Genomic DNA, 21,572 nt, shown 5'->3' on the forward strand with positions numbered 1-21,572 from the left:
AGGCAAAAATCTTACTGATTTATGAAGGTAAAATAACAGCAATAGGTATTTTAGAAACCTACAGGAGACCAACATGGAGAAGGTAAGGTCTGCAGTAAGTAATATGCAGTAAGACTGTTACAACTGATTTTGAAAATCATGTTTCAGCTGAAAAAAAATTCAATGGCAGACAGATATACTGCTGTCTCAGGATGTTATTCGAAATACTTAATTAGCCTTTGCCGTAAGAACTCCGAATTTAGACACTCAACCTTACGCCCTAACCGGGTGTGTACCATAGAACCATCCACGAAGCATGAGCCTGCTGCTTTCTCTGTGACACGTTCAACAGCCCAAAGGAAGGAATTATTTCCAGCCTACATGGATATGTTCTGATGGCATCAATATTTAATTCTACATCACCAATCTAAAAAATATTAATAAAGAATCTAACATATTTTCAGACTTATCAGGAAGAGTGTCACACTAGACTACGGAGCACCAGCAGGTTTAATCCTCGGGCCTTGGCAGCAGGACTTCATAAACGTTCTGGAAGTTCTGCAGTGCAGACTTCAAGCTTATATCTATGAGGATGACTCTCCCTACACTTCTCCAGGGTCCCCCCCTTACCCCTGCCCCACTCCACCCCATCCAAGGCAGGACAGAAACAGTCTCACATACTCTTCTTCTCTTCACTTTTGTTTTCTGCCAGTACCGTATACCGTCCTTCTTTCATCGCTTTCTGGATGAATTTGTAGTAGGGGTTGAGGTAGTGATCGAAGCGTAGAAAGTCAAACTGAGAGTTTCGGGCCTGCTTGGCTTTCAGCATTATCTCGAACTGTGCACCTTGTTTGCACACGAAGTTGGCCGTGCGCTCAATGATGGCGTGCATTTTGGCTGTTGGTGGCTATGAGAAAACACACACATTCGTGTCACCAGTTTGTTCTCTTGTCCACTGACTATGTGACTCAAAACATAGAAGTGACCCTGGTTTTTATTGCTAACTCTAAGAAATTACAGACATTTCAAGGGGAAGAGCCCAGTCTGAATAGTGTGACACTGGCCCCTGTCACAAGACACCCAGTTTCTGAATCTGGTGAGGAGAAAACTCCCATGCGGAGGCAGGACATTCTAGCTTTGTGCTGAACTGACAGGCGAAGACTGTAAAAAAATCAACAGGTTTCCGTATATTGGGCACCCTTGAACACGGTTCCAAGACAGGCTTCAGAGGGTTATGAATCTTCTGGGAAGTTGTACGTAAACGTGGCACACACACATGCATATTTCTAGGAGAGGGTGCATGTTTCAACAAGCTTTTCAAGGATCTAAGAATCACTTCTCTTTGGGCTCTAGAATCACTGCAGATGGTGACTGCAGCCATGAAATTATAAGACACCTGCTCCTTGGAAGAAAAGCTATGACAAACCTAGACAGTGTATTAAAAAACAGAGACATCACTTTGCCAACAAAGGTTCATATGGTCGAAACTACAGCTTTTCCAGCAGTCATGTACAGATGTGAGAGCTGGACCATCAAGAAGGCTGAGCACTGAAGAATTGATGCCTTCGAACTGTGGTACTAGAGAAGATTCCTGAGAGTCCCCTGGACAGCAAGGAGATCCAACTAATCAATCCTAAAGGAAATCAACCCTGAATATTCACTGAAGGACTAATGCTGAAGCTGAAGCTCCAATACGTTGGTCACGTAATGGGAAGAGTCAACTTCCCAATGGAAAAGACCCTGATACTGGGAAAGACTGAGGACAGGAGGAGAAGAGGGTGACAGAGGATGAGATAGTTGGATGGTATCACTGACTCAATGGACATGGGTTTGAGCAAACTCAGGGAGATAGTGAAGGACATGGAAGCCTGGCATGCTGCAGGTCATGGGGCTGTAAAGAATTGGACACAACTTAGCAACTGAACAGCAAGGTATGGTCTGGCCAGAACAGGGAGGGTTTCACCCACGTTTACTGGGTGAATCATCTTGTTGCCTTAGAGTGAGTTTACTACTAGGAATCAGACCCCACCTCTCTCCTGCACCTGCTGCTAAGTTACCTCTACCACATCCCAAGCTGAGCAATTCCTACTCACACATGGAGCCCCTCAGACCAGAGGCTGGAAGCCACACATCTGAAATACTTTTATTAATATCAATGAAAAGATTAATACTAGAAAATTACATGCAAATAAAGTGGGAAATGGCCTCTCATTAATGACGCACAGTCAAGATGCTATTGTCACTTGAGGCCTGAATCCTTCACGAAATACCAATGCCTTAATTCTCAAATGTGATTCCTGAACTAATGACGTCCTTCACTCTTGAACAGCGTAAATGCCTACAATTAAAGCTATTTACTGATCTTGAAATAAACCAGAGACCATGGTAAAGGCCCACTGGTACTTAAGTCTGGATGCTGATGCATGTTTTCAGTGGCTTTGTCTCAACAGGAAGATTAATTTTTGAGTCAGTGCATATATGATAATCATTTATGATTACTTCAGAATAATGACCCTTATGGGAAAATATAACCCCATCTGCCCCTACATGTGGAGATATCCTCTCATGACTTAGCCACGTGCTGGGCAGTATTATGGCTACAGTGGTTACAGAGAAACAGACAGGTAATTTCACAAAGCGATGACGAGTACAGAGAAACAAAGTACTTTTTGAACATCCTTTCAAGATCTGCTACTGAAGCAAGTGTATATAAGACAAATGCCTGGTCTGGAGAAAGACATTCTTTGCTCTATCATGTAAGTTTTAGAAAAATTCTTTTCTATTTAAGAATATAATCATTCCCACCCAAAGATGAGATTTAAAGGATATGCCCAATGTTTAACTCGCATATGTTACAAAGACTGATACGGGGAGAAATGATTTTCTAATTCAAGAAAGTGCTTTAAGAGAGTGACTGAGCCCCAAGAAGGGGGGCTAACACCTCCCAGATCCCCCCAAATTAATGTGGCTCAAAGAACTCCAGAGTAGGAATCAAAAATGTGAGTTCAGAAAACCTGCACAAGTATGAGCTTTCTGAAAAGGTCTGAAAAGACTGGAGCTCAGATCCAGGAGCCAGGAGAGAATGAGGGGCCAGACTGGGTGGCACATGGGGTGAATAAGTGAGGAACCCCAGGAGCAGCTGGGCTGGCCCTTTCCTCCTCTGTGATCATGAAAGTGAAAGTCATTTAGTTGTGTCCAACTGTTTGCCACCCTGTGGACTATACAGTCCATCACATTCTCCAGGCCGGAATACTGGAGTAGGTAGCCATTGCCTTCTCCAGGGGGATCTTCCCAACCCAGGGATCGAACCCAGGTCTCCCGCACTGTAGGTGAATTCTTTACCAGCTGAGCCAAAAGGGAAGCCCAAGAATACTGGAGTGGGTAGCCTATCTCTTCTCCAGCAGACCTTCCTGACCCAGGAATCGAACTGGGGTCTCCTGCATTGCAGGTGGATTCTTTACCAACTGAACTATCAGGGAAGCCCTCTGTGATCACAGCCCCAAATAAATATCAGATTGAGTCATGAACTGCATTGTAAAAACAAAACTATGGATGTAACAGCAGAGAATATAGGGCTGTCAGGGGTGGAAAGGTCTACTGAAACCAGATTCAAAATCCTGAAGCCAGAAAGGAACATGGTGACATATGTGTTTTTAAAAATACATTTAAGTTCTGCATGGAAAGAGGGACAGACAGTTGAGAGACAAAGTACCAGAAGAACAAACATGCACAGCACGTGCTGGACCAGGGGTTAGTTAGCGCTCATCATACACGAACAGTCCTCCAATCTCCTGAGAAAACACGCGAACTCCACAGGGACATGGGTAAATAAAACTTTTCCTCGTTTCCCATGGCAACACACCAGCTGAACACATGGTGAGCATTAACGCTCTAATCAGAGCAACCTTCAACGAAGCGTAACCATGTGGCCCCAAGTTCTGCGATGGCTCTGGGCTGCAAGTGCAGGCCTGACCCACAGGCTGACCTGGGGCGGCTACTCTTGACACCTCTAGCCTGTGTCCCCGTCACAGAAATACTGGTGTCAGGGGGACTGAGGAGCCGAGCAGCACAGTGCCTGGCTCCCAGCACCTGCTTAATGAACACTCCTTAGCTGCTGTTGCTATTAACCTACTGGACGGAAACCCAGCCCATGATGGGAACTGCACACTGAATCCTTCCCCCTTTTCCTTCTGTCCATAAAGTAAGTTAAACAAGCACATTTCATTGGAAGGACTGATACTGAAGCTGAAGCTCCAATACTTTGGCCACCTGATGCAAAGAGCCGACTCACTGGAAAAGACCCTCATACTGGGAAAGATTAAAGGCAAGAGGAGAAAGGGATGACAGAAGATGAGATGGTTGGATGGCATCACCGATTCAATGGACATGAGTCTGAGCAAACTCTGGGAGATTGTGTAGGACAAGGAAGCCTGGCATGCTGTAGTCCATGGGGTCGCAAAGAAGTCAGACATGACTGAGTGACTGAACAACAAAGTGCATTTCCCATGTAAATACACTCAAATGGGTGTGGTGAGCAGCAGCATTTCTGGTCCCCACGGCTTGAGGGAAACAAAAGAAGGTACAGAACAGACAGGCCCAGAAGGTCCATGGCATCTCAGGTGGGTGAGAGACCAGGTTGAGACATGCCCTCTACCTTCCCTGCAGTGCAAGACAAGACGACCACAAACGGGCCTGGACGTGTGCAGAACTCAGGATGTGACAAAGCCTGGGAAAAGAACAGGTAACTGAAAACACTGTTAGGACAGGCATTGGGCTATGTATTCTGGCAAAAACTAGGTCCTTATTTCCCAAGAAACATACAAGTAGCCACACAGAGTCAGTATAAAAAGCTAAGATAGAGCTGTGAGGCCACCTGAGGGGCTTGCGTCTAGTCTAGGGGCTGGACCTGAAACAAGTGGCCAGCTTCGAGCCTGCACCAGCACGCATCCCCAGGGTGCCGTGACCTCTTAACTGCTCCCAGTGCTTCACACGAAACCCCAGAGCCCCTGCAGCCATTGGGTTCTAAACCAAAAACTTAATTTAGAAACCAAGAACCCCTAAAGCACCTGCTCTCTTTACCATCCTCAGCCCCACATGGCCAGGAGCTAGAGAAGCCCCTGCCCACCCAGGCAGCATGTGTCCACATAAACACATGCCAGCAGTTTCAACATTAGTAACTGAGATGGAATGTATGACATAGAGCTCCTCCACTAACGTGGACACGACAGTGTATAATGCACACAGGGGATCACTGCTCTAATTCACAGTAATTATGAAAAGTCCACTACTGACATCACCATAAAGGAAAAGCAAGCTGTCCACTGGAGACCCAGTGAGCACTCACAACTGGCTCCTACACAGAGCAGTTTCCTACTCAAGAGACCATTTTATAATCACATCAGAAGAGAGCAGAGTTTCAGTTCAAGACGGTGGAGTAGAAGGACATGTGTTCATCTCCTGCGAGAGCACCAAAATCACAACTAGCTGTTAAACAACCACTGACAGGAGGACACTGGAACCCCCCAAAAAAGATACCCCACATGTAAAGATAAAGAAGAAGCTGCAGCAAGACTGTAGGAGAGGCACAATCACGATAAAATCAAATTCTATACCCACTGAGTGGGTGGCCCACAAACTGGAGAATAATAATACCAAAGAAGTTCTCCCACTGTTGGAAAGGTTCTGAACCCCACGTCAGGCTTCCCAGGCTGGGGATCCAACAAAAGGACTGGGAATCCCCAGGGAATCTGACCTTGAAGGCCAGTGGGATTTGATTATAGGAGTTCCACAGGACTGGGGGAAACAGAGACTTCAGTCTTGGAGGACACAAAATCTTGTGCACACCAAGACCCAGAGGAAAGGAGCAGTGACCCCACAGGAGACCGAACCAAAACTACCTGCTAGGGTTGGGGGCCTCCGTGGAGGTGTGGGTTGGTAGGGGCTCACTGCGGGGCCCAGGGCACTGGCAGCATCAGGTTGGGAGGGTCCCTGTTGGTGTAAGCCCTCTTGGAGGTCACCACTACCCCTACCATAGAGCTAGCAGAGTTGCCTCAGGCCAAACAGCTAGCAGGGAGGGAGTGCAACCCCACCCATCAGCAGATAATTGGAGTAAAGCTTTACTAAGCAAGGCCCTTTCACTTTTCACTTTCATGTATCGGAGAAGGAACTGGCAACCCACTCTGTGTTCTTGCCTGGAGAATCCAGGGACGGCTAAAGCTTTACTAAGCAAGGCCCTTTCACTTTTCACTTTTATGTATTGGAGAAGGAACTGGCAACCCACTCTGGTGTTCTTGCCTGGAGAATCCAGGGACGGCAGAGCCTGGTGGGCTGCCGTCTATGGGGTCGCACAGAGTTGGACACGACTGACACAACTTAGCAGCAGCAGCAGCAAGCAAGGGCCTGGCCACCAGACCAAGACCCAGTTTTTCCCATGCCAGTCCCTCCCATCAGGAAGCTTACACAAGCCTCTTAGCCTCCCCCATCAGAGGGCAGACAGAATAAGCAAGAGGCACAGTCCCAAAGCAGCTAAAACAAAAACCATATTACAGAAAGTTAATCGAAATGAAAAAGCAGAAAGTTATATCCTAGATGAAGGGACATCATAAAACCCCAGAAAAACAACTAAATGAAGTGGAGAAGGAACCTGCCAGAAAAAGAATTCAGAATAATGATAGTGAAGATGATCCAGGATCTTGGGAAAACAATGGAGAAAATACAAGAAATTTTTACCAAAGACCTGCAAGAACAAACTAACAGATGAATAATACACTAGAAGGAATCAACAGGAGAATAACTGAGGCAACTGAGGCAGAAGAACAGATAAATGACCTGGAGGACAGAATGGTGGAAATCACTGCCTCAGAACAGAATACATGAAAAAAGAATGGGGAAAAAAAAAAAGAAGACAGCCTAAGAGATCTCTGGGACAACATTAAACACACCAACATTCACATTATAGGGGTCCCAGAAGGAGGAGAGAGAGAGAAAAGACCTGAGAAAATATCTGAAGAGAAAATAGCTGAAAACTTTCCTAACAAGGGAAAAGAAACAATCAACCAAGTCCAGGAAGCAGAGAGTCCCAGACAGGATATACCCAAGGAGGAACACAGAGACACACAGTAATCAAACTGACCAAAATTAAAGAGAAAGATAAAATATTAAAAGCAGCAAGGGAAAAACAACAAATAACATATAAGGAAACTCCAATCAGGTTTATCAGCTGATTTCTCAACAGAAACTCTACAAGCCAGAAGGGAGTGGCAAGATATATTTAAAGCAACGAAAGGGAAGAACCTACAACCAAGATTTCCCTACCCAGCAAGACTCTCATACAGATTTGATGCAAAAATCAAAAGCTTTCCAGGCAAGCAAAAGTTAAAAGAATTCAGCAACACCAAACCAGCTTTGCAACAAATACTAAAGGAACTTCTTTAGGCAGGAAACACAAGAGAAGCAAAAGACCTACAGAAGATAAACCCCAAATAATTAAGACTACCTAACAGGATCATAGTATCTATAATTACCTTAAATGTAAATGGATTAAATGCACCAACCAGAAGATAGAGACTGACTGGGCAGATGAAAACATGTGCATGTATGCACTTCCATTTACCACATCACTCTGCTTGACCCTCCAAACTGTAATTTTTTTATACTGTGAGGTTAATCATGTTCCCATTACGGCTTGTGACTGTAATCATCTTTTACTTTTTGTCTGGTCATTGATTGATAAACATCTTTCTCTACTGTGATTATGTAACTATTACTCACTTGATACCATTGTATCATGACTGGTCAACAGAAAAATAATAAAACTCTACATTACCAAAACCAAAGAGGAAGAACCATCAAATCCATGCTGCACTAAATATGGGAGGTGTCATGCACACGTGAGGAGAATGCAAAAGACTTCTGTGAGTTTTCAGTGTCCACTGTTTATCAGTGTTACTATAGCAGGACACACAGAACGACCTGGAATACCCACATCCATGGTAGGAAGATGCCAAAGAAAAAACTTTACAATGAGCACCAGTAGCCCTTTTCTGGGTATGTACATGCAACAAAAATGTTTTAAACATCCCTAATAAACATGTAGGGATCCTACAAAGCATAGCAATTTATGACAGCCTGACAGTTAAAAGACTGTTAGTCAGAGTTCCTGCCTGCTGTGTGTGACCCAACTTCTTCACTTCTCTTCATCTGTGAAAGAGAGACAGTAACAGGGAGCTACTTCATAGGATCACTAGCATTAAATGAGGTAATAGGTGGAAAACCCTTGATGAGGCCTGTTACAATGTAACCTTAACCAACTGTAGCTGAAATAGCCAGGTGAGGTGAGATTAATCCAACTCTGCCAGTAACCAGCTGCAGGGCACTAAGGTGGAGAGGAGGCCACCAGGTGTTCCTCCTGAGTGCAGGGGCTGCCTGGAGATACCACAGGATCTTGACATACTAGAGAGGAAAACCAGGCAGAAGTGTGCCAAGGGAATGTGTCAAGGTGAAGACACTTATCTTGCTGCTGCTAAGTGGCTTCAGTCATGTCCGACTCTGTGTGACCCCATAGACGGCAGCCCACCAGGCTCCCCCATCCCTGGGATTCTCCAGGCAAGAACACTGGAGTGGTTTGCCATTTCCTTCTCCAATGCATGAAAAGTGAAAAGTGAAAGTGAAGTCGCTCAGTTGTGACCGATCCTCAGCGACCCCATGGACTGCAGCCCACCAGGCTCCTCCGTCCATGGGATTTTTCAGGCAAGAGTACTGGAGTGGGGTGCCATCACCTTCTCCGGACACTTATCTTAAGTGCCCACAAAAACCACATTGAGAAAGACAGGCCAGAGCAACTTTACTGAAGCCAAGCTGCTTTGAGCAAGAGGGTTTGTACACCTAAACATAGCTAACAGTCTCCTCACCAGGAATTCAGACTAAGTTTTTCTGCGCTGGTAAAACCTGGGGATTCAACCACATGGTCTCCGAGAGTGAGCCAGCTCCCCCAGCCCCCGATGCTCTGGTCTAGTGATTCTATTGTAGTGTTTCTCTTTTTCTTTAGAGAAAAGTAGGCGGTGTGTGATGAGTTTTCCTCTATTAACTCAAAAATAATTGTAAAGCATCACACAAACTTTAAGGCGGCGGGGACTGTGGTGAGGCTCTCTCATGAGTACTTCCCGGTAAGTGCTAACAGCAGTGAATAGCATCGTGAAGGACAAAGACACTTACCAGCTCCACATCAGGCGGCACGTTCAGTCCTAACGGGGCAATGAAAGGCTCCTCGTTTTCCTCCAAATTTTCAGCCTCATTTTTTTCTGTATAAAAAGAAAACATAAAACTTCAGATCCATAACCTGAAAAGAGGGCACCACCATCAGTAAGCAACAGAGGAGGGGAGAGCGGCAGGAGCATCACCTGGCCCCTCCTGGTCTTGTGGTACATCAGCTCCCAGAAACACTTCCACTCTCCACTCTGTGTTCACCGTACTACCTGTGGGCAAAAGCACCTCACCAGATCCCAGGGGGGCTGGGCTGGTGCAGCATGGGGCCATGCCTCCCTCGTTCTTGTCTGTTTCCTCCTAGCACTGACACAGTGGCAGCGTGGACTCCAGGGCCATGGTGCAGGTGCAGTGAGACAACGCATGAGAGCGTTTCCACCCCAAGGCTCTGCACGCAGCAGGCAGACACACTTTCAGCTCTCCTCCTTCCCAGCCCCTCTGATCTGCTAAGCCCACCCCCCAAACTATCTGGGTGGGTTCCCCAGAGGGCCAAACACAGCACAGGGTGCTCAACTGCAAGACGGCTGTTTTCATCACTGAACCATAAAATCCCTGCATGTAACTGCCAAGACCTCTCCACCCAAGCAAACCACCTCACTCTTCACAAATAATCAGATGTATGTCTATTTTCATTTCTTGTTTAACGGTTCACTTAACAAACATCTGTCTACTGGAAGTCAGACAAGACACCACACACTGCAACTTTCTGAATTCTAAGGTACCTATATACATCTCAATTTAATGAACAGTTTAAGAGGATATACTGAAATATATGAAAACATACTACTAGAAAACCAAGCTAACATTTTTAAGAATTTCACATCTACTTATTTCTTCAAAAAAGATGATGTGAAATAAACATTAAGTCTTCATTAAAACAAATATCTCCTTTGTACATAATGGATTCTCTTGAAGAGACAACCATTTCAAACTTAATTCTCTGTGAAGCCAAGAAGGAATTTTATACAGGCTTCACAGTACAAAAGACCTGCTGACTGCAGTCTGATGAGACACAGATCGATAAGAGTATTCACCACTGTTCACAAGCTCACATACCCTTGCTCTCTCCCAAGAACTGAAAACTTATTATGGCCTGAAAGCTCCCTGTAATCAGCAACCCATCTCTTCAGCTCCAGTAACCAAATGACACAGCAGAACTGGTAAGTATTAGAAACACTGGTTTGCAACATGCCAAGTAACAGCTTAAAATCCCCAAATTTCTTTGGGAATGAGGCCAAAGGTGTGAATATATAAAAGTATAACTTTACCATATCTCCCTAAAATGACAAAGTGGTATAAACTTTGTTCAAATAGCCTTTCCTTAGTGCTAAGCTGTTCTCAAAAATAAAGGAACTCAGAGCAAAAGAGCTATTTGGAACAGGTAGGTTACAGATTTGCTCTGTTCTTACACATACTTTTCTTCACAGAAAAATGGTTTTAGTAGCACAAAATAAAAGCCAACTTTTATAATGCCAACTAAGATTCAAATAAATTTAAATCTTTTCTTGTTAAAAAAAGGGATAGATGATGATGAAAACCTGTGAAAATAAAGGATGGAACTGGGCTGGAAACAGTAAGCTGCAGAAAGGGAAGAGAGAAGTTACAGAGAACTAAAGGCGCTGTCAAAGGCTTCTGGTTAGAATCACAAGGATTTATAGCAGTCGAACACCAGGACAGTGCAGTCACCCCTCAGTGTCTGCAGGGGCACCAAAATCCAGGGACGCTCAAGTCCCAGAGCTGGTCCTCTGTATCTGTGGCTCCACTTCTGTGGATTTGACCAACAGCACAATACTGCTTTTTATTGAAAAAAGAAAAAAATCTGAGGATAAGCAGACCTCCCCAGTTCACACCTGGGTTGCTCATGGTCAACTGTATGGCATTTTTGTAAATCAAAGAATATTGAGACATGTTGGTGACTCAGAAAAACAAACAAAAATTAAAATTTTAGACTGTAAGATAATGCAGCAGTAAAGTACAATCTGGTTGTTAGTGGTACTGGGTACCAAACTGTGTTCTATTTAAAAAGTGTGTGTATGCATAGGTACACACACAAGTATGTATGTGTGTGCATGCATGCATACATGTTACTTGTGTATGTGGCATTTTATTTATACTAGTGTAAATTAAAAGTTGAGCTGTAAGTTTTACAGGGGCCCAACTTCCATTAAAAAGATTAATCAGCACACAAAGCAAAGTTCTGAGAATGTGGTTACAGAAATAAGATTTTAAATATGGAGAATTTACATTAAAGAGAAAACACACTAAAACTTGGAAGGGAAACTAAGCCACATTGAAGTTCTTAAAATTCAATGTTGTTGTTATTTAGTTGTTAAGCTCTGTCCAAATCTTTTGCAACCCCATGGACTGTAGCTCACCAGGCTCCTCTGTCCATGGGATTTCCCAGGCAAGAACACTGAAGTGTTTTCAATAATCTAACCATATTTGACATCAGGTAGCCCAACAATTAAACTGAGACAGGTGCCCAACACCTAGAACAGGCGTTTGCGACATCTTTCTGCAAAAAGCCAGACAGTAAATATTCCTGGCTTTTTGGCCAGGTGGCCTCTGTCTCAGCAACTCCACTTTGTCAATGAAGTACAAAAGCCACACAGACAAAAACAGGGACAAATGAGCATGGCTGTTCCAATATAACTTCACAGAAATGCGCCAACTGGGTCTTCAGTCACAGTTTGCTGATCCCCAATCTAAAATGTTAAGAAAACATCACTGTCGATTTTCCCAAAATAGTTGATTGACCTTGCAAAAGACATCTGGGTTCTATGAATCTCAGTTCTTCCATTGTGAAATGGAGATAGTGTATATTCCTTCCTTCTGATTGAACACTGCATATTTAAATCACACGGAATGTACAAGGCTCAGAGACAACAACAAAGTTGGAACTGTCCGGAATCCTAAGATGGATGACTTATTCCAGATTAAGGAATGAGTGTATGCTTCTCAAACCTGCAAGAACACGTCCACTGCACCCTAGCTTCTGAGGTCTGCTCAGATTCAAAAGTCAATGCTAGAAGGTGTTTAATACCTTAACTAGGCTTTAACTCAATACGATTAAAATTACATCTGGGAAAACTCTTGAGAGGCTTGCAGAACAGAGCTGTGCAACAGTGATTCTTATGGCCATAAAGTAATGAGCAGAATGAAAGCAAGGGCAATGAGGCAAGTGTCTGTATAAGCTGGCCCCCACATCTTGCTGTCATGCCCCGTAGTGAAGAAGCTGGGAGAACCCTAGTGTGGCTGCAGGGCACAGGCATTTTAATGTGCAGGGCAGATGGCATTTTAATACTAACTGCCACAGTTACTTCATACTTGCCAGAAGATTTCTTACTTGAGGAGAAAACAATAAGTAAGTCCATATCACAGATTCAGCTAGCTCCAGAATTCCATCTCTCTATGATGTGATTCCAGTTCATTACTCCGAACATTTGAATAGGTTTCTGAAGCTCTTCTTCTCTTTAAACAGAATATCCTGAATAAAGTGATCCACTCAATGTTTCAATTGTGTGTTATCATTATTGATAATTCATGACTGATCAGTATGCAGGGCTGTTATAAAGGTGCTCTCAGGGCTTACCAAAGTGAATATGGAGTTTATTTTTGAATTGCACAGCTCCAGTTTTTTTTAGTAGCACTATCGTTTATTTAAAAAAAATATTCAGCGTTAATCCAAAAAGGCATAAATTTAGAATCTTTATTTCTAGGTAAATGTTACTTACTTTAAAATACTGTGGTAAGTCTATGTCCTAGGGCCTATCGAGCCTAACCAGGACACCCTGTGCTATCTTCTGTTTGATAATAACTGACTCCACAGGTGTCCTTCCACTGGACACTTGTCGTTATTTCACTCATGGAGTGGCTATGAGGAAGCAGGTTAGCAGGAGAGTGGTTAATGCCTGTCCCTTCAAGACCTGAGAACTGTGGATTTCAACACATACACTGTCCATACATTCCGTACACAGAGTCCAGAGTAACTTCCTGCTCCATGAATCCAAAAGCAAGAAAGGAAAAGGCAACCAGATCCTTGGAAGATAACTGAACTCTGAATTCATTCCCCACTTCCAACAACAATTCCTTTCCTACTTCTTAGCTTTGTTTTACCCTAACATCAATCACGTTTCCTCTCTGTCCCACGGTGACACTGCGGCTGTTTAGTGCCTGTAATCGTGCTCTGAAGACTCTATGGTTACACGCAGCGCCTGCCCAACATCATCACCCGGGCAGCCCCCTCACCTCACCTCTCTGTTTGGAAGGTTCCTCTTCCTCCGTGGGTTCGGATGGGTCATAGTAATCACTGCCGTACGTGAATCCCACTGCATTATAGCTCCCGTCCTCCGCGAGTGCTTCACTCAACCGCTTGTATTCTTCCTCTTGAACAAAAATGAGAATTATGTTAACAGAAGCAGAAATTTACTGAGAAACATTTTATATATTTCTAAAGTTGTGGCTATCAGTAAAGCATACAACACACTTTTTCCAACCTCTCTTCGAGGCAATAATGATTTTTAAAATTCCACACTTCACATCTATCAATATGTACTTTTGCCAGTACATGTTTACCACAGACAGAGGATTACACGTCTTTTGTGGAAAATTTCTTCCTGCTGAGAAACTTGGGGATTAAGAACTGTATGAAAGATTGTTACGGCAAAGACAAGAACATCAATTTTAATTTATACGATACTGTTAAAGAAGAACAGTTAAAGAGTTTGGTTTTTGTTTTTTCAAATCCCAGTCTGCCCTCAAAAGCTGGGAAAATTCTCTGTGGCTCTATATATAAACTATCCTGAGGTCCTCTCAGAACGCAAAGACTGCTGTTTTTCCAATCCACTGGGTACTGTCAAGATAATATCAGAAAGAGTGAGTATAAAAAAATGAATGGGAGTAAACTTTTAAATACTTAAAAATTTTTTAAAAAGTTTGTTGCTTAAGTAAGTTTTTCTTGAGCAGTACCTTGCCTTGCCTCCTCCTCAAGCAAGTCCGTATGCAAGGCTAAATACCTCTCTTCATCACACAGGGCCTCTATTCGTGCCTCCTCTTCGGAGAGCTGGTAATCTCTGTTCCATGTGGAATACTCAGCATCGTACTCAGAAAGGTCATGCAGGTGACCGCGCCCATCATATCTGTAATATGAACATGCTGGTCAAGGGGAAGAAATTAACGTTTGGGTTGGTTCGTGTGTGACGTTTTCTATGTATACTTACCGATTAAAATAAAGAAATAAAAATATTAAAGCAAACATAAAAATGCTTCTCATTATATTTAATTTGGCTAGTCATATCTCACCTACTTTAAAACTCAAGTTATCTTAACAAAGTCTAAATTCCTTTCTAACATATGATAAAACTTATAATTAAAGGTAAACAATCCTTTAATAGCTTAAATGGTATCCACTTCAGTGGCAGTTCTTACCCTTTATGGTTTGGTTAACCATTCAATGCCATTTGTAAGAAAAAAAAAAAAAGAAAAAGAAAAAACTTTTTTTTTTTCTGAAAAGTCAAATATCATAGCTTACATTCACACAAACCGAATACATAAATACCTATCCGTAAGAACCAAACGGTCGAAATTTCCTCGCTTCTTTCTGCTAGTCCCGAACTCTCAGGAGAGATCTTCACCAAAGAAACTTGCGTCCATTGGAGGTAAAATCTTGGCTAGGCTCGCCCCCTAGCCACTTGGCTGAGGAAATAAGTGCTGGGTTATGTGATAGAGAGACACACATACATAGGAACAGTGACATATACGTGCAGTTTAAGGAGGTTCACTAGAAACAGAGCAAAACTATTAGAAGATGCAGTATAAAATATGTGCTTCTAAACTTTATGCCCCCAGGATATAACATACATGAACACACATCCATGTGCACTTGCGTGGACCCATAGGTATGTTAGCCAGATGAAGACTAAGGAAGCACTTTCTGCTATGCTTAAAATACAAAAAGTTCAATGAAGATGCTGTCAAAGTGCAACTCTCAGATAATGAGTGAATTAGGGAATTTCACTTAAAACACTCAGATTTAGGGTTGCAGAAACAGACGTTAGAGAGACAAAAGTCTGCTTAATTTTTTAATGCTGACTTTTGTAATGAGGACTAGAAAATATAGGGGGGAAAAAGACATTTACAGGAAAAAAGGCCAAATATTTCAGGGTAGCCAAGTTATTGCATATTATTAAATTTAAAAATTATTTTTACTATGCTGTAAACCTCCTTAACTTACAAATGTAGATCATTATCTTAAAATATTACACATCTCCATGTGTAGCGTTTGCTCCCCACTGGTTTTGGAAGACCTAACTCACATCATGTACAGAATGATATGGAAAACTGTATAAAAAGCTCAGACTTCCTCGCTTATCAAATTTTAACAATACCACAAGTAACACTTTTCAAAAGGAAGCCGCCTGACAACTCAGACAGCATCATTCAATAGAAACCATGGTTTAAAGGTACAGCATGCTTGAGCAGAGCGCCGGGGCCCTCAGGTCCAGACCTGAGCTGGCGACCCTCCCTCCATGAGTTCTTCTTGTCTAGATCTAACTCCAAGTGGAAACGTCGGGGATGGAAAAGGCGTTTGGTCACTAATGTGTCCATTCTGGCCAGCTCAGAGGTCATCCCTATAGTCAGGTTCCAGGGCTTTGTAGAATCCAGTTTTAATTGTCTCAAACGATGGGTTTCCTTCACTCGGAGAGACTATTCCACAGTTTAATGGTTGGTCACGGTTACTTTTCAGTCTGGGCCCCAGAAGCAGAGTTGCCAAATTGGCAAAAACCAAACCCACAAACAAAAATCCCAAGGAGAAAGAGGGACTGAAAACATGGGAGGGGAGGGGAGCAAAAACCTACATCATGTAAGGTCATCCTTTTCAAATCAAACATCTTCAGAAATTCCAGTCCCGTGACCCCTCTGTCCAAAGTGGCCAAACACCCTCCAGAGTGACTACCTAAAAGCATGTTTGATTTGAAAAGAACACACCTCTGTCTCAGCTCCACCCTTCAGTTTTAAGAGACAGTGAAACCGGCCCTAAGAACAGTACGTCTAAGAGCAAGGCCAGTGTCTGCAAAAAGTCAACTGGCCTTCAGTGATTGGCAACTTCAGCCTCAATCTGTGAAACTCATCGGATTAACACAGGAAGGGGGAGGAATGGGGGGTGGTGGTGGTGGAATCAAATGTCATGACGGCAAAATACGGGCGCTCCACAGAGAGCCTTGGGGATAAGAGAGGTTCAAAGCCAACTCTTGGGGTCCAAGAGGTCTCTAATCGCGACATCAGCTTGCGGCGTTTCGGGCTGCCCTCCCACCACACGGAGCTGTGGGAGCACCGAGGGCCCCAGAGCGCCGGTCAGGAGAGGCCCAGGGCCCGGGCAGCTTCCACTGCCCGGAGTGGCAACTGCAACCCAGCGACAAGAGTGAGGGGTCGTGAGGGGCTGCGGGAGCAGAGACGATCCCTCCGGCGACAGACGCGGCACGCAGCTCCAGCCAGTGCCTTAGGGCAGGTTTCACCATCCCCTCCCCCCCCAAACCAGGGGGATGTGAGGACAGGGGAGGGGTGTCCCCCAGATCCCCGATGACTCCAGAAAACCCCTTTCAGTCCCGGCCATCAAGTCAACATCAGACGAAATCAAGCGGGCGAGGGAAGGGGAGGACCGGCGGGTGGGGGGAGGAACCGACCTGTCGATGAGGATCTTGTGGTCCCCCATCCAGGGGATGAGGTGTTGTCCCTGTTCCTGGGCCAGGGCCCTCTCATCGTCTCGGAACAGCTTGCAGGCATAGCCGAAGACCAGCAGCTCCACTCGGTTCCCCCCACCGCCGGCACCGCCGGGCCCGGTCTCCTCCTTCGCGCCGCTTTTCCTCTCGGTTTTGGTGCGGCCTCCGCTCGCGCCGTACATGACAGCGTCCTCAGCGTCCAGGCTGGTTTTCTTCTGCGCCGCGGCCGATGTCCCTGAAGCCTCCGCTTGGCCTACCCGCTCAGTCAAGAGCTCCGCATCCCGGCCCCAAACTAGACACTGCCGCCATTGCGGGCAATAAAATGGAGGAGCGCAATTTCCGGCGAGGTGCAGCCCTACTTCCGGCGAGCAGATTCCACCGATTAGTTAATCCACTCGCGTCGTTTGAGCCTCTAGAAAATATTTGACTCCAGCTTTTCGCATTCGGAGGTGCCGCCACGTTAGGAACTTCCGTTATCAGAGGAAAGCGCGTTTTTGGTGTGGGTTTTCTGCAGCGGCAGTCCAGAGAAGTGGCGAAAGCGCGGCTCCGGATCGTGCGTTACCTACACCCGGGCGCGTCCCGGCCCTGGGCGGAAGGAGGGCGGGTGCTTCGTGGGCTGCGTACGCGGCTTGGGGCGGGTGCTCTTGGTTCCTGGGAGAGGCTTTTCTGTCAGCCGGACCCTGGACCATGCCCTCTGGGGCCAGGGACCGTCGGGTCGGGTGTTTGGGGGCCGTGGGGCCATGAGGTCGTGGGGTTGAGTGTTCTGGGGTCGGGAGCTCTGGGACCGAGGCACCGTGGGGTCGGCTACTCGGGGGCGTGGGTTGTGGAGTCGGGTGTTTGGGGGCCGTGGGGTCGGGTGCTCTGGGCTCGGGGACCGTGGAGTCGAGTGCTTGGGGGCCGTGGGGTCGTGAGGCAGGGGGATCGTGGGTCGTTGCATCGAGTGCTTTGGGCCGGGGATTCTGGGGCCCGGGAGGTTGACAAGGGTGTGCCTCGGGAGCCGGTCGCATGGCTTTTCTGAAGCCCTGGTTTCTTCTCGGTCCTGGGGGTCATGACCCTGGTCTCGCCTACCTCATAAGGTTTCCTCAGCGATTGTCAGAGATCCTAGTAAGATGCGAAGCCTCTTGCCTTGACGGATTTTGTGGTCCTGGGGACCCGAGTGGGAGGAGAGTGGTGGGAACTCCGTTTGTGGAGACCTGTCAATTGACCGCGGGGTGGTTTTGCTTTGGTTTGTTTCGTCTCTTACTCTTTTTGTTTAGTTTACTGGTTCAGCTACTTTTGGAGACTGTCACTCCGATGAAGTTCAACGTATTTACCTGTACCGCGCAGTTCCATTTGTCCGTGGATACCCTAATGGGTACCCTCATGTGATACCCGGAATGCTGTAGGAGGCCTGGACACAAGTGTTTATAGCATCCTTCTTGAATGGCCCCAGACTGGAAGCAGACCAAGTGTCCATCAACAACAGAGTGCTCAAATAAATTGTAGTGTAGTTATATACACAGTGGAATATACAGTGAAGCTGAATGAGCTGCAGTTACAAGCAAGAGACTGGATGAATTGGAAACAATTTTGAGCAAAGGAAGCAAGACAGAAAAGTGCAAATTGTACCTTTGTGATTCCAATCCTAACATTCAGTCAAAATTAGGCTAAAATGGAGCACCCTGGTGGTCCAGTGGTTAAGAATCCGGGTTCAGTTAAGAAAATAAAGGTGGTTCTACAGAGGGAAATTAATACCCTGAGCTGGTAATAAAGGTCCACTGCTGTTGCTGCTAAGTTGCTTCAGTCGTGTCTGACTTTGTGCAACCCCATAGACGGTAGCCCACCAGGCTCCTCTGTCCCTGGGATTCTCCGGGCAGGAATGCTGGAGTGGGTTGCCATTTCCTTCTCCAATGCATGCATGCATGTAAGTCGCTTCAGTTGTGTCCGACTTTGTGCGACCCCATAGACAGCAGCCCACCAGGCTCCTCCGTCCACAGGATTCCCTAGGCAAGAATACTGGAGTGGATTGCCATTTCCTTCTCCAGTAAAGGTCTAGAAAGAGATGAAAACAGGTAGATGGGGTAACCCTGAGCCCAACAAGCCAGCACCCCCATACAATGGAGGCTGGAGTTGGTTGCTTCCTCAGAGCTGGGGTGGGGTACCTGCCTTGGTTGTGAAGGAAGGTCTGTGTGGAGACCTAGAATCAAGAAGAAGATATAGATAAAACAGGAGATGCCATTCAAAACAGAGAAGCAGACAAATAAAACAGGAGATGCCATTCAAAACAGAGAAGCAGACAAATTCACTGGCCTCTGCCCTCTAGCACCCAAACAGCACTTGTTGTCTGGAGGTGAAGCCAGTGGGCTAGGAAGCCTGTATGCTCAGCCTGCAGGCCAAGCCTCTTGTGACACTGGATAGAAGGGCATCAGTGGTCATGAGGGCAGATAGATGCCTTCCCGAGCACATGTAGGACCCATTTGGTCCTCATGAGGCCTGATGAGAAATAAGAGAACAGTCCCCAAATGGGGTTGATGATGCTAAGCCTCATGTCATCAAACTAAGACCTGATTTAATTATGGTTTGGCTCTCCTAGAAATGGAATCTTAAATCAGCAAATCAGGAATCACCTGATAAGCACTAGTTAGCACTAGTTAGGTCACTTGCTTTTTAGACCCCTGCCACCTCTTCCAGGAGAGTAATCTTGCAATAACCAACCTGTTTTGGGGCTACTATGACTTCTTGTTCTTGCTCCCTTCTACCTATGAAAGGTTTTATATATATTTGGCTGTGCTGGGTCTTAAGTTGTGGCATGCAGGGATCTAGTTCGTTGACAAGGGATTGAACCTAGGTCCCCTGCATTGGGAGCATGGAGTCTTAACCAGTGGACCACCAAAGAAGTCCCCTATAAAAGTTGTTTTGTACAGCTTCTTGGTGCTTCTTTCTGTATGTTAATTTGTATGCTGCCTGATTTATGAATCATTGAATAAACCAGTAAGATCTTTTAAGGTTTGCTCAGTTGAATTCTATTCTTTGATCGAAGTTGTCCTGTGATCTCAGTCTTAGCTAGAGATGTTCGGTAACTTGTCCAAGGTCACACATCCCTGGCTGAATGCCCCCAGGGCCTGTGCTCCTACCCATCAAGGCAACTGTCTTGCCAGGCCAAATGTGCTCAGCACTGGAAATAAGAGAGTTGATGTTCCCTGTCTTTGAAAGGGTCATGTTCAAGGTGGGGAGACAGACATGTGAAGATAAATCTGTTCTGTTGGAATATTTTGTAAGTGGGTATTTCTTACAGGGATGCTTTCTCATGCTATACACTGAATGTCGGAATGCCCTTCCAGCCCACCTCTGCTATTAAGTTCTCAACATGAAAGCATCTTGTCTGCAGTGTTAACTGGGCTTGTCTCCTTCAACTGGATATCTTAATAACCTAGTTTGAAGATGGAAAAAAAAAATAGTGTTGTGCCAGTACAGTAGTGTGTGTGTTGGTGACAGAATCTTGCTTTTATTTAAAGACTAAGGATACCATATATTTAACCATTCACAAGTGAATTTCTTCCCCGTCCCTTCCATTTTGTTATTTTCAGAAGCTTTGGAATCTCAGGAAGAGAAGCATTTCTTAGCAAAAAATAATAACAACAAAAACTTGGACTACAAACAAACATCTCTTATTTTTTTTTTAATCTCTTCACCAGTACTATTAAAATCTTTTTTAATGTAAAGAGTTCTCTATTTTTTAGTTAGGCAAAAATTCAAAAGTTTTCTAAGATATATATGTTATACATACTATTTATATATATGTATTCAAAAGCTTTTCTACTACAATTGATAAAAACTTGAGAAAGAACATGGAAGAGAGAGAGATATTGGAAAACAAACTAAATGAAGTGGGAGCCCTGAATATGAAGTAGAAAAAGTTAAGCTAGGTAAAAGTAAAAGATTCTCATATAGTCCAGTTGTTTTCAAACACGGCTGCTCATTAGAAACATCTGGAGCTTTAGAGAAAAAAAGCAATACCTGGGCATTTGTATTTTTCAAAAAATTCCAAGATAATTCTGATAATGCATCTGGATTTTAAAAAGTGATTACAAATTAAACTATGATAGTTTGGTGATATAGAATTGTATTGTTTTTCTGTTGACCAATCATGATATGATTAGGTAATAGTTAACATCACAGTAGCAAAAGATGGTTATCAAATTTCACAATCAATAGACAAAAAATAAAGATGATTACAGTTGTGAGCCATAATGGGAATATGATTAATCTAACAATATAAAATAACTACATACAATTTGGGGGCTTAAGCAGAGTGATGTGGTAAGTGGAAGTTCATACATGCTATTGATTCCTTCTAGTGTATTTATTTCTGTTAGTTTGTTCTTTAGTTCTTGTAGGTTTTTGGTAAACATTTCTTGCATCTTCTCCATTGTTTTCCCAAGATCCTGGATCATCACTGTCATTATTCTGAATTCTTTTTCTGAAAGATTGCTTCTCTCCATTTAGGTCCCCCCCTCCCCCCCCCCGGGGATTTATCTTGTCCCTTTATCTGGGACATAACTTTCTACTTTTTCCTCGTGATTAACTTTCCGTAATGTTCAGCCACTGTGAGATTATGATCCTTCTTGCTTCTGT

At 44.5% G+C, this 21,572-nt stretch overlaps 1 protein-coding gene across 8 annotated transcripts in view; it reads right to left on the minus strand.

Moving 5' to 3' along the window:
- The window catches only part of LOC120871550 (splicing factor SWAP), an 80,070-nt gene extending 62,783 nt beyond the window's left edge, over positions 1–17,287 (minus strand). For 4 of the 8 annotated variants that reach the window (XM_040251582.1, XM_040251581.1, XM_040251579.1 and 1 more), the window contains exons 1-5: positions 16,923–17,287; positions 14,209–14,378; positions 13,494–13,625; positions 9,193–9,278; positions 661–886 (exon numbers count right to left, since the gene is read on the minus strand). In XM_040251582.1, coding sequence (XP_040107516.1) covers positions 661–886; positions 9,193–9,278; positions 13,494–13,625; positions 14,209–14,378; positions 16,923–17,140 — 832 coding nt within the window. In that variant the 5' untranslated portion in view covers positions 17,141–17,287. Of the gene's footprint in view, positions 1–660; positions 887–9,192; positions 9,279–13,493; positions 13,626–14,208; positions 16,899–16,922 lie in introns of those variants that run through there. The other 4 variants (XM_040251584.1, XM_040251586.1, XM_040251583.1 and 1 more) reach the window with 4 other exon arrangements.
- Between the last annotated feature and the right edge of the window lie 4,285 nt (positions 17,288–21,572).

Source organism: Oryx dammah, unplaced genomic scaffold (assembly GCF_014754425.2).
Source record: "Oryx dammah isolate SB20612 unplaced genomic scaffold, SCBI_Odam_1.1 HiC_scaffold_12, whole genome shotgun sequence".
Lineage (NCBI taxonomy): Eukaryota > Metazoa > Chordata > Mammalia > Artiodactyla > Bovidae > Oryx > Oryx dammah.